The sequence below is a fragment of the Vicia villosa genome, linkage group LG3 (genome assembly GCF_029867415.1).
Source record: "Vicia villosa cultivar HV-30 ecotype Madison, WI linkage group LG3, Vvil1.0, whole genome shotgun sequence".
Taxonomy (NCBI): Eukaryota; Viridiplantae; Streptophyta; class Magnoliopsida; order Fabales; family Fabaceae; genus Vicia; species Vicia villosa.
Genome location: NC_081182.1, coordinates 38,645,664 through 38,659,679, shown reverse-complemented (window position 1 = coordinate 38,659,679; position 14,016 = coordinate 38,645,664). Strand labels below are relative to the sequence as shown.

Below are 14,016 nucleotides of genomic sequence, written 5' to 3'. Positions count from 1 at the left end.
TCTTTCTATAAAGCTCCCATGAAAGTTATAAAGGATATTAATAAAATCCAAAGCAACTTCTTGTGGGGAGGTTCGAAAGATAAAAGGAAAACGCATTGGGTTAGTCGGAGCGACGTGTGCTTACCGTTTGAGAAATGAGGTATTGGATTGAGAAGAATGGAAGAATTTAATATGGCCATTCTCTACAAATGGAGATGGAGAATTTTGGAAGAAAATAATTCTTTATGGTTTCGTATGTTGAAGGCGCGGTATGGTGATATTAAATTACAAGCGATTAAGGAGGGAGGAAAAAAGATTAATAAGAATTCTTGTTCGGTGCGGTGGGCGGATCTTTGCTTTTTAGGGAAAAAGCTCTCGGGGGAATTCTTTGCAAAGCATTGTTTTTTCTGATTGAAAAACGGATATTCTACATCCTTTTGGCATTCTCTTTGGCTCAAAGGAGTCTCTCTTAAGGAGCGTTTTCCATTATTATATAAAACTTCTGTTTTACAGAATGTATCGGTTGCTTTGATGGTCGGACAGAGGAATGATTCATGGTGGTGGAGCGATTTTGGAGTGCAGCCCGTTGCTGCCCTAGCTGCTGCAATGGATCTTCAGAACTTGGAGCAGGTGCTGCCACTCCTGGAAGTGGTGGGGAACAACATCGATTTTGTTCGGTGGTTGTTGTCCGAAGATGAAACTTATTCGGTTTCGTCGTGCTATGCGGAGTTATGCTTGAGGTACGTCAATTTTGGACTGGCCAATTGTTTTGATCATGCTATTAATTTAATTTGTAAGGTTGATGTACCCTTTAAAGTTAGAGCGTTTGGATGGAGATGTTTCCTTAATATAATTCCTACCAAGGATTCTCTCTTTCTTAGAGGTATCATCCCATCTACATCGAATCTTCTTTGTGTGTTTTGTGAAGATTTTTCCGAATCTCCATACCACTCTCTTTTGGCTTGCCGTAATGTGGAATTTATTTAGAAGGAAATGGCGGATTGGATGGGTTTGAAGTTTACTAATTCTCATGATCTTAAAGAAAGTTTTTGTAGGTGGAGTGATATTATCTTTAAGGGCAATGGTTGGAATGCTAGAGATGTTGTGTGGGATTGTAAAGCTTTATTATGGAGGTGGTCTTATATAGGAAAAATTTCTCATTCCATTTACAACTTTTATGAGTTTTGCAAAAATTCTTTGCAATACTTAAGATAGGTTTTATTTCATGACAATTTTTCGTTTGTTGGGACCGTTTTTTAGTCCCTCTTTTATAATCGTGTTTTGAACTTTAAGTTCTTCTTCAATACAACTTGATTAAAAAAATTCTAAAATAATATATTTCAATTATAACCACCAAAACAAACTAATGGTTGCATGATTTTAAAGCTAATCATGTGGTACTCTTGAATAAGTCATCTACTATTAATATTATTGTATATTTTAATGGTTATATTTTATAGCTACTTGCACATTCGCTGCAATTATTTTAAATTAAAATTTTTAGACTTTTAAATAAAAGAATTTGGATATTTATGTTTTTTTTGGGGCAGAAAATTACCACCGGAAAAAATCTTGTTTAACATTCTTAAAAAACAGTGGCATTAAGGGCATGTTTGTTTCAGCTTTAAAAAAATAGATTTTTTTTTGTATTTTTTAAAATAGATTTTTCAAAACCGTTTTTTTATATTCGTTTTTTCTAAAATAAAACACTCATTTTGACATACTAGAACATAACAAAGATTATTGAAGACCAAAACTTTGTCAAAATCGTAATTTTTTCAAAAAATTGTATTTCAAAAATGATTTTTATGAAAATCTATTTGAAATAGCTTCAAAATTAAGTGATTTTTTGAAATTTTGATATCCAAATTTTCTCGCCATAAATAGATGAAATACCTAAAATCACATTTTAAGAATAACTATACAAATAAAATTTTTATTTGAAGCTTTTATAAAAAAAATCTTTGTAAAATTTTATTTCACAAAATTTTGTAACACTATAAAAATCATTTTTAAGAAAAGCCAAAACAAACAGGCCCTAAATTGTTATTACAAAATAAAATTGATTTAATATCCTAAAACTAATAAATTTTTACATATTTTAGTATGTGTACCTCTAACTAATTTTTATATTCATAAAGTATATGTAAGATGATGTAGAAGAGATGCATATATTTTGGGTGTTCGAAAAGTTTTAATAAATCACTTGTAACTAATTTCCTAATGGAAGGAACACTAATTACATAATTAAGTTAAAAGCCAACATTTTTAAAGAAAATTAGTAATAAGTAAGTGTCTACACCCTCCCTCCACCTTTATATATAGATAACCGAAGATTGTATTAAGTGTGTGGTAATCATGAACAATAAATATTTTAGGTTGTTTTTAATTTTGCTCATTCTCCTTCCTTCTAGTAAGTCTTTCATCGATTTTAATTAAGTTTTATTTTTGCATGGTTCAATGCAATTTTAATTTTAATATTTTTTGTGTGTTAATCATGATGTCTAATTGATGAATGAATGCAGAGATGGTGATAACAACAGAAGGAACAAGTGAATATGGTATTGCCCTTTGCAAACAGAGGTGTATTGCTAGAGGTTTTATATATGGTACTGTCCCCCCGTCAAGGCCTAGTCAATGCATCTGTAGTATGAATGAAGATTTTAACCATTTGCTCTCTTCTCCATTTTATACAAAGTTTTAAAAATATTAACGTAGCAATGTGAATTTTAATAAGTACATTTATTTTTATGTATTACATATGTCTCTAATTATAGTAATGGAGAAGAAAAATGGAAAGAGAAAATGGAGAGATCCTATCTCCTATATGAGACCCTGTTAATTATGGTTCTTTAATTTCTAGTTCTGGTTTTTTGTCTTGTTTTTTTGGATCATTTTCTGTTTTATTTCTATTAATTTTAATATGTTTTCAATTTCTATTTGGTTCTTTAAGCTTTGATTTTGAGCATAATTATCAAGCGATATGACCTTAATTTCGCTATGTATTAGGATTGAAGCCAGGAAAAAATATAAGATAAGGGCAAGGATACAACATAACTAATATAATAAAATCTATTAGAATATATTTTGATGTAAAATTAAGAAGAAAATATATATATATATATATATATATATATATATATATATATATATATATATATATATATATATATATATATATATATATATATATATATATATATATATATATATATATATATATATATATATTAATTTTACATCAAAATATACTCTTGGTTCAAGTTGATAAAGTAGAAGAACTACCCACAAACCTATCAATATACCATTCCATGCCAAGAGAATGCTCAAATCTTCCACGTCCTTAAAATTAACCAATTTTCCTGAAAATATTATATCATTATAAGATTTCCAAATCAACCATATAACAAGAACTACCTTGTTTGATGCTAGTATCTTATTTTACTTTTAGGGCAGAATAAAAAAGGGCCTTGGATACAAATCTGTAAAGGTCTTTGGGTTCTCATGTTTTCCTTTACTCATACCATATAATAAACACCAAATTTAGTTTAGGAGTCAATAGTTTGTATATGTATCTCCTCAATATAAGGGTTTCAAATGTCTAAGTAAAAAAAGATAAAAATATATATTTCTATGGATGTTATATTTCATGAGCATGACTTTTCTTTCCTGTCATGTTCTCTGGTGAGTCTGAACCTAGTGGTTTCAAGGTAACTAGTTCACCAACAGGTTCTATAAAAATCTTACCCTCCACTTGTTATCCTGATAATGTTATGCCAACATCTAAAACTCAAATTGAGTTTATTCCTTATTGGGAAATGCCTCGTTTGGTGTCTCTTTCCAACTCCGTCTTGGATTGAACTTTTTCGCCAGCAAATATAATCATTTGGATCAGTGAATCCTTGATTCTAAAAAATGCATTGATTTTACATAATTGAAGACTTGGTATCTTCAAGCCAGAACCCGTTTGCGGTTCCCCTGAAAGTTGGATTTATATCCCCAACAGTTGTTATTGTAGTTAATACCTAACAACAAGTAATGATCTCTTTATTTGAGCAGCTTGTATGTCCCAGATTTCCTTCTTAAAAGAAGACAACAGTCTCTACGGAGTAATCAAAGAAACTCGTGAATGGTTAGTCTCTCAGTGAAAGAAGACAGTTCATGATAAAAGTTCCAATAGATGATGAGCCTTCTCAAGATAACAAAGACAGTCTGTTGCGAAACGTGGTAGTTATCTCGTATGAATGGTGAGTCTATCCAGCGTCGAGACAGTTCATATTGAAGTTTATTATCCCTGATGAATGGTTAGTCTCTCCAGCGTCGAGACAGTTCATATTGAAGTTTATTATCCTTTATGAATGGTTAGTCTTCGCGTCGAGACTGTTCATATCGAAGTTGGTTCTTTCCCTTTATGAATGGTGAGTCTCCCCAGCGTATGAGACCGTTCATTGAGAAAGCCCATTGATTTCCTTCCCAAACATGTGAAAACACCCCCATGGAGAAGAATAAACCTTGTTGTGTAAGAACCCATAGCTTGGTAATGAGTTATGCCATAACTGCTTCCTTGTGTCAATAAGACTAATATCTGTACCTGGTAGAACCTACCAAAGTTTGTTGCAGTATTTTTCCCCATAATAATTCAGGTCTCTCCAAGTGTCAGGAGCTGCCTATGGCATATCCCTAGTAGATCTGGTCCCTTTCTCCTAATTTGAAGGAAGGATGTTGTTTATTTGTTTATTCCAATATAAAAAACAAATATATATATATATATATATATATATATATTGAATTCATATCATACCATGCATGTGGGATCTCAAGGTCCAAAATTGTGCTATCATTTTTGTAATCAAAGAAGAGTCTAAGCAAATTAGGGTTTTGAGCACCACAAGGAAGTTCAACATTCTCCTATGATTCAAAGGGTTCTGCCATCAATATGAAAGTCCAATGATGGCCAAATTCAAGATCAACAACTTTCAAGTTCACTTGAGGCCCAAATTAGGGTTTTGACATAATTGAACTAGAGGGTTGACTTTTAATCAAGACGTGGATCCATAGTTCAAACCATGATTCAAGGACATCCAAATCAACATTATAATCCATTCACATCATTCATTTGAAGAGGAGGCCTTGATTCATGTGGAATCTACAAAACTGCAATTCATGTGGAAAAAGTCAACTGTGTGGGTCAACCTTTGACTTTTGAGAAAATTGGTCAACCATGAATTTTTGAGGACTCAAATCATCAACATATGATTAATGAAGACATTTGACCAAGAGAAATCAAGAAAATTCATCATGAATAAAAATGTCAACAAAAGTCAATATTAGGGTTTTTAAGTGATTTTGACCTCATTTTGGGAACTTCAAATTTAGCTCAAAAATCTCCCAACATGAAAGTTGTAGATTTTGATCAAATAAATAACTTTGCCACTTATCTCATTTCATCAAAAACTCATTATTTTGAGAGATATGGAATTAAGAAGATTATGTTCAAAAAACTTACAAGATTTTTAAGTGTTTTCACTTGAATTTTTTCCAACATTGTGGCCATTTGTCTCCATGATCCAAAAAGAGTTTGAGAAAACTTTTAACAAGTGGATTTAAGTATGTAGAAAGGGATTTCCAAAGAGACCATTAGCATGGAATTTCATCACTTGAGCTATGAGATATGATTTTGCAAAGAAGGCTCCATAACACTTGAATTCAAACATGAACATGAAGAAGTTATGAACCAAAACCATTTCAAATGCAAAGATTCCTTTCTTGAAGCCCATGTAACTTGTTCCAAACACTAAACTCAAATGGTTTCACTTGCTTTTGATCTATAATCCAAGTGCTTCAAGCATTATCCAATTGATCATACCATTTATGTCCAAAACTAGTGACTTCCATTCTTGTAAAGCCACTTTAATCACAAAGTCCACTCTCCTTGAGCTTCCAAATTGTTCTTGGTGCATACACTCAACATAAAACTCATACCAAACATGTTTAAAGCAACCAACAACTCAAAGCATGCTTGTATCTTCTCTTGGAACCCTGGATTTCTCATTTCTTCATGAATAAGCAAAGTGGTATAACTATCACATGTGAACTTCTTTTGATCTAATTCCTTCACCCACAAACCCTAATGTATGCCTTTAAATAGAGAGCAAGACTCATGGCATCAAACACACCATAATTCTCCAAGTCACCCCCACTTGAAATTCTCCTTCTTTCCAACTTTGCATTTTTTGAGTGATTTTGAGTTCCTTAAGTTTTGGGTGTCTAATAATCATTCCAACAGTTTCTAATCATCATTTAGAAACTATTCATCATCTCGACCACCTTCAAAAGCACCTCCAACCAAAAATCGCCTTCAAACCTCCATTAAGCATCCTTTGAAGCCTTAACCTTCAAACTCTCACCAAACTCACAGATTGTCTAGTCTAATCATCCAAACACCTTCCATACATATAATATTGAAGCTATTTAATCCATCAAACAACTTCTGTAACACCGAGAATCAAAATCTCCATTTCAAATTTCTTGTTTTGTAGGTACTATCGAGTTTGAAGTTCCAAAGGTGCTGAGGCCCAAGTAAGCATTCATTTTGCTTCCCTAAGGCACAAGGAAGCTATTAAGATCATTACACAAGTTCTGTAACACCTCTAAGTAAGGGTTCGATCTTCACTTTCAGAGATAAATTTTTGAACTCAAACTCATTGATAGAAGTACCATTTTCAGTAAAACTTGATACCTTTCTACTCAGCATAATGTAGGAAATAAAAGCCCTAACGTTTTAGGGATTGATTGTACATATATGAAACTTAATTTGATTTTGAAGTTTTAGGGTTCATATTTTTTGCAGAAAAATTTGACTTATAGAGTGGAAATAAATAAGAACTAATTACATATTTGAATTCCTCTCGAAAAAGTATGCAAGTTTGGTTTTTACACTTTTTAATTTGGTTAAGATTTGAAGCTTTTGCAATTTGGCCATTTTTTGAAAAAAAGTTACAGTAGCCGTAACTCAACGAAGAAGATGAAGTTACAATTTTGAGTTTATGAACGTGTTTTATTTTATCACTAATGGAATATGTTTATTTAATGACTACATTTGCCCCAGTTGCTGAATTGTGTGTTTTAAGACTTTCCTCTACAAGGGTGTGGGTTCAAATCCCCCCTTTTGCACTCTTAGGCTATGTTTGGATTGATGGACTAGAACGGAGCGGAGCGGAGTGGAATATGATGAATGGAGTGGAACGGAGCGGAATGATAATGAGATTCCATTGCTTGTGTATATTTTATAGTTTGACGGAGCGGAATAGAATAGTTTAGTTCATTCCATTGCTTACACCCCAAATTGGGTGGAATGAAAATTGAAGGATATGATGGAATAGGATGGAATGGATTCCATCATATTCCATTCCACTTCATCCATTATTAATAAATCCAAACAATGGAATCTAGTTAAATACCACTCCCCTCCATTCCATTATTTTCAATTTTTACCATTTAACATATATCTTCATATACTATGAATTGGTTGGGCCTTATGAATAGATGGAAGCGCTTGGCCCAATGGCAAAGATTTTGATTTGCAGGCGTGAGGGCCTGGGTTCAAACCCCATTAGTAACAAAACCTTATTTTATACCACTAGTTTATTTCATGTTTTTTGCCAACTTTAAGAAATCATTTAAAATAGTAAAATTGATCTTTTTGACTTGATTTTTTTATGTTGTTTATTTATATTGCTTATTTTAATATTATGATTTAAAAATTCAAAAATGTAATTTATTTTTCTATTTAAAAGTTAATCAAAAAAAAAATCTTTTTATGTGTTTAAAAATACAAAAAAAAATTATTGCTAAACGTAAAGCTGCCAACTACATTAAGGACTATCGGCCTATAGCAGGATGCATAACTTTCTACAAAATTTTTGCAAGAATACTCACTGCAAGATTAGGAAAGGTACTGCAGAGTACTATAAGCCTTTGCCAAGCTGCTTTCATACATGGGCAGCAAATACACAACCATATTATGCTAGCATATGAGATTATCAAAGGATATGGGAGAAAACATGGTACACCTAGATGCATGATGCAACTTGACCTCCAAAAAGCCTATGATATGGTGGATTGGAAGGCCCTCAAGTGCATCATGATGGAGATGAATTTTCCAAATAAATTTGTTGACTGGATCATGATAACTGTCACATCTGCATCCTATGTGCTCAATGTAAATGGACATATGTCTCAGCCCATGGAAGCTTGTAGAGGTATTAGGCAAGGGGACCCCATATCCCCCTTGCTTTTTGTCTTAATGATGGAATATCTGAACAGATTGCTGGTGAAAATGCACAGAGACCAAGTTTTTAAATTTCACTCAAAATGCAAGAAGTTGGGCCTGACCAATCTTACCTTTGCAGATGACATCCTTCTTTTCTGAAGGGGTGATATTACAACTGTTAGTATGATGATGAACACTGTTAATGTCTTCTCCAAGTCTAATGGCCTTATTGTAAATCCTTTGAAATGCAAATTGTTTTGTGGTAGTATTAATGATGAGGCAAAAGAAGCAGTCAAGCAACTCACTAATTTTGAACAAGGACAACTACCAGTGAAATACCTTGGTGTCCCTTTAACCAATAAAAGGCTGACCATCAATCACTATCTTCCCCTTATAGAGAAAAGGGTTGAGAGAATTCGCCACTGGACATCTAGACTCCTTAGCTATGCTGGAAGAGTGCAACTCATTCAAAGTGTGGCTTTTGCAATTGCTCAATATTTGCTCCAATGTCTCCCTCTTCCTAAATTTGTGCTAAACAAAATTGACTGTATTTGTAGAACCTTTTTGTGGACAGGTAAGCAAGACAAGAGCAGGAAAAGTCCCATTGCCTGGCAGTCTGTTTGTAAACCCAGCTGCAGTGGTGACTGAATATTCTAAACCTCACTACTTGGAATCAAATAACCATGCTAAAATGCTTATGGAACATACAGAGGAAGGAAGATAATCTTTTGGTCCATTGGATACATATATATTACCTTAAAGGTAATTCTGTTATGGATGACATGAAAAGCAGTACTTGGTCTTGGGTTTTCCTGAACATCATGAAGCAACGACAATATATCCCTCAACTTCAGCAGTTATGGGATAAGATGGTGAGTAATGACAAATTCTCTATGAAGTTAGTTTTTGAGTGTCTTGTGGGAAGCATGGCTAAGGTTGATTGGAGATACCTAATGAGACATAACCCTGCTAGGCCGCGGGCTATGATTATCCTCTGGATGCTATGTCATGGAAGATTGTCTACAAAGGATCGTATGTGCCGTTTTGGTTTCATTCAAGATAATGCTTGCAGTCTTTGTCGTGAGAATGATGAAACTATGCCTCATCTATTTTTTTCTTGTAGGATCACACACACTATATGGAGCCACATCTTAAAATGGATTGAATGTCACCATACTCCTTGTGCCTGGCAGGATGAATTGAAGTGGGTCACTGCTACTACTAGAAAAAAGGGATGGAAAGCTAGACTTCTGAAGTTAGCTTTTACTGAGACAGTTTATGGTATATGGCATCTAAGGAATTCCATGATTTTTGATACTTTAGATAGAAGTAACAAATAGGATTATTGAAGCTATTACTTATAGGGGTTGGCAAGATAAAACTCTTAGGAAACACATAGCTGGGCTTATGGCCTAATTTCTGTTTTTTCCTTTCACTTTTGTCTATCTTGTTGAGCTGGATCTTTTGATCGCTTATGATGTATTGACTTTTTAAATTAATAAATTATTTATTTGATTAAAAAAAATACAAAAAAAAAATCATTTTCCTTTTAATATCTTCTTCAAATAAATTGTTAATATTTTTATGAGAATATTTTTAGGGTTAGGTCAATGTCCCATTGATTATATCATGAATCCTTAAACCAATTCTCTTTTAGAATTTGGTATTTAAATCATTAAAAATCAATTAGGCTTAGGTGTGATTTATAAATCCTAAGTTTCAAAACCCTAATTCAAAAAACTTCTTGATCTTTGCTTATCCATGCTAAATGTGATTTGTTTACCTTGATCATTTTCTTTTGTTCATGTATATATACTTGTTGATTTTTATCCTTGTAGTCTTATACTTGTCATCCATTGTATTATCATTGTATATACTTTGTTTACTAACCCACATGCATGAGATTCATATCCATCATCCATCATATTTATTCCTACATGAATTAATCCAAAGGTATTAACATCCTTGTCCATTATCATTTGAGTTCATATTTATGATTGTCATACTTACTTGTTTGTCTTTTGTGACACATGTTATCATACACACACTTGAGGTATCCATTGATTGATTACTTAAAGTTGTTGTTCAAAAATCCAAAGGAATGAGAATGGTATTGACTAAAATTGTCAAGGTACTCAAACTTTTTTCCAAATCTCTTTTACTTTGTGCTTAGTATTGTTAAAGCTTTGCACTTGTTTTAAAAATGGTTTTATATTGCTAAAGCTCGACCTTTTTAAACTCAATCCTTGGTTTTGTATTGTTAAAGCTCAACCAACCCTTTGTTTTAAAACCTTAGTACTAAGAGAAGAATTATTCCCGGTGAAACTACTCTTAGTCCATTGACCTTGTATTGTTAAAGATTGGCCCCTTTTTATTCGATTTTGTATTGTACGTTAAAGCTCAACCAACTCTTTGTTTTAAAACCTTGGTACTAAGAGAAAAATTATTTCCGGTGAAACTACTCTTAGTCAATTGACCTTGTATTGTTAAAACTTGGTCCTTTTTCAATTAAAACTTGTTAAGTATTGTTAAAGGTTAACCTTTTAAAAACTCGTTGAGTATTGTTAAAGCTCAACACCTAAAAAGATTTTTGGCCACTTTGGCCCTTTTATTTTCCTTTTAAGAGGAACTACGAAAGTTTTGACTTCCCTTTTCTTTAAAAGGGGTATGTAGGCCTAAGATGCGATGTCTTATCGAGCTTACTTTTAAAAACTTCTTTTCTTATCCCCATACTCTATTTAAACAAGCTCACATATGCTTTTCAAATAAAATGTACACCAAAACAATGATATTTTCAAAGAGGTTCCTATGGGATACCATAGATATGAGGGGTGCTTAACCCCCCCCCCCCCCCCCCCCCCCGTATAACAAACCCTCCGTGCCCAAATGTCTGATAAGTTAATTAGTTTTGATTTTAAAAACTTCTGTGGATTTTATTCACTCTTTCTCCCATTTATTTTAGAAACAATAAAAAGCAATAGCGACTCTGTTTAAAACAAATGGGCTAACTCTTTCCCATGACTTTAGTCTCACAAATTTCACTGCTACAAGGACAATATTTTAAATTAAACTTTATAGACTTTTAATAAAAGAATTTGGATATTTATGTTTTTTTTGGGGCAGAAAATTACCACCGACAAAAATCTTGTTTAACATTCTTAAAAAACAGTGGCATTTTATTGTTTCTACAAAAATGTTCTACATGCAGTTTAAGTTCTTACAAAAACAAAAAATTGATTTAATATCCTAAAACTAATACATTTTTACATTTTTTTAGTATGTGTACCTCTAATTAATTTTTATATGCATGAAGTATATGTAAGATGATGTAGAAGAGGTGCATATATTTTGGGTGTTCGGAAAGTTCTAATAAATAACTTGTAACTAATTTCATAATTGAAGGAACACTAACTACATAATGAAGTTAAAAGCCAACAATTTCAAAGAAAAATAGTAATAAGTAAGTGTCTACACCCTCCACCTTTATATATATAGATAACCAAAGATTGTATTAAGTGTGTGGTAATCATGAACAATAAACATTTTAGGTTGTTTTTTATTTTGCTCATTCTCCTTCCTTCTGGTAAATCTTCTTCATCCTTTTTAATTAAGTTTTATTTTTGTGTGGTTCAACGCAATTTTGATTTTAATATTTTGTGTGTTAATCATGATGTCTAATTGATGAATAAATACAGAGATGGTGAAAGCATCAGAAGAAACAAATGGAAATGGATATTATATTGCCCTTTGCCAACAGAGGTGTGTTGCTAATGGTTTTCTATATGGTACAGTCCCCCCGTCAAGGCCTAGACAATGCATCTGTACTATGGAAAAAGATTTTAACCATTTGCTCTCTTCTCCATTTCATACTAAGATTTGAAAATATTAATCTAATAACGTGACACTTAATAAGTACATTTATTTTTATGTACTACATATGTCTCTAAACTGTAATAATGGAGAAAAAAAAAAGAGAGAAAATGGAGAAATCCTTTCTTAAATATGGTTCTTTAATTGCTAGATCTGGTCTTTTGGATCATTTTCTGTTTTATTGCTATTAATCTTAATATGTTTTTAATTTCTATTTGGTTCTTTAAGCTTTGATTTTATGCATAATTATCAAGCAATATGACCTTTCGCTATGTATTAGGATTGAAGCCAAGAAAAAATATAAGATAATGGCAAAGATACAACATAACTAATTTAAGAAAATCTATTGGAATATATTTTGATGTAAAATTAAAAATATACATATATAAAGAATAATCTTCTCTCTTCACATTTAATGACTTATTACTTTTAACCATTAAATTGAAAAGAAAAAATGGCCAAGAAGTGGAGTAAGTTATAATAACTTACTCTAGGAGTAAATATATCTCTTATTTTTGTGAAGGTCTATTTTAGCAAGCTTTAACAAAAAAATGATTAAATGAACCTTAAGGTGCATGTTGTTAAAACACACCTTCATACAAATAAATGGATGTATTTTAGCAAATCTTACCTAAAATATACCCACTTATTTTTATGAAGGCGTGTTTTAGCAATCTTTAACTAAAAAATGGTTAAATGCACCATAAGGTGCATGTTGCTAAAATAAACCTTCATAAAATCAAGTGGATCGACGTTAACGATCACCACATATATATATATATATATATATATATATATATATATATATATATATATATATATATATATATATATATATATATATATATATATATATATATATATATATATATATGGAGGGATCAAATTATACCCGAAGAGTTACACTCACTCATAACTTCATTTCGAATAAATATTTTTTAAAATCAGCCGTTGGATTGAAATATACTATCATATTGATCATTCCTATAAATTTTGAGATTAATCTATAATAATTTGCCATATACCATCAAGATATCCAAAGATTAACCTCAAAATAAACTTTTATATAACGTTAATTTTGATATAATTCAATGACATAGTAAATCATTATAGATTAATCTCAAATTTTATTGATATGATCTATGATAATATGTTTCAATCCAACGGTTGATTTTAAAATATATTTGATTTTAAAATATATTAATTAGAAATGAAAATATGAGCGAGGGTAACTTGTGGTATAACTCTTCGGATGTAATTTTATCTTCCACACACACACACACACACACACACACACACACACACACACACACACACACACACACACACACACACACACACACACACACACACACACACACACACACACACACACACACACACACACACACACACACACACACACACACACACACACACACACACACACACACACACACACACACACACACACACACACACACACACACACACACACACACACACACACACACACACACACACACACACACACACACACACACACACACACACACACACACACACACACACACACACACACACACACACACACACACACACACACACACACACACACACACACACACACACACACACACACACACACACACACACACACACACACACACACACACACACACACACACACACACACACACACACACACACACACACACACACACACACACACACACACACACACACACACACACACACACACACACACACACACACACACACACACACACACACACACACACACACACACACACACAGATATATATATATATATATATATATATATATATATATATATATATATATATATATATATATATATATATAATCTTAAATATGCACTCATTACTTTCAAT

General features: G+C 32.3%; 1 protein-coding gene and 2 long non-coding RNA genes across 3 annotated transcripts; all 3 read left to right on the top strand.

Moving 5' to 3' along the window:
• The first annotated feature begins 2,141 nt into the window (after nucleotides 1-2,141).
• LOC131655456 (uncharacterized) lies at nucleotides 2,142-2,841 on the top strand. The gene is made up of 2 exons (XR_009299771.1): nucleotides 2,142-2,392; nucleotides 2,505-2,841. It is a non-coding gene; the product is annotated as an uncharacterized LOC131655456 (long non-coding RNA).
• Nucleotides 2,842-8,437: 5,596 nt separating this feature from the next.
• LOC131657902 (uncharacterized) lies at nucleotides 8,438-9,591 on the top strand. Its single transcript, XM_058927252.1, has 2 exons — nucleotides 8,438-8,825; nucleotides 9,014-9,591. The coding sequence occupies exons 1-2, from the start codon at nucleotides 8,438-8,440 to the stop codon at nucleotides 9,589-9,591; spliced, it is 966 nt and encodes a 321-aa protein (XP_058783235.1).
• Nucleotides 9,592-11,484: 1,893 nt separating this feature from the next.
• On the top strand, nucleotides 11,485-12,367 carry LOC131655455 (uncharacterized). Its single transcript, XR_009299770.1, has 2 exons — nucleotides 11,485-11,834; nucleotides 11,947-12,367. It is a non-coding gene; the product is annotated as an uncharacterized LOC131655455 (long non-coding RNA).
• Nucleotides 12,368-14,016: the final 1,649 nt, after the last annotated feature.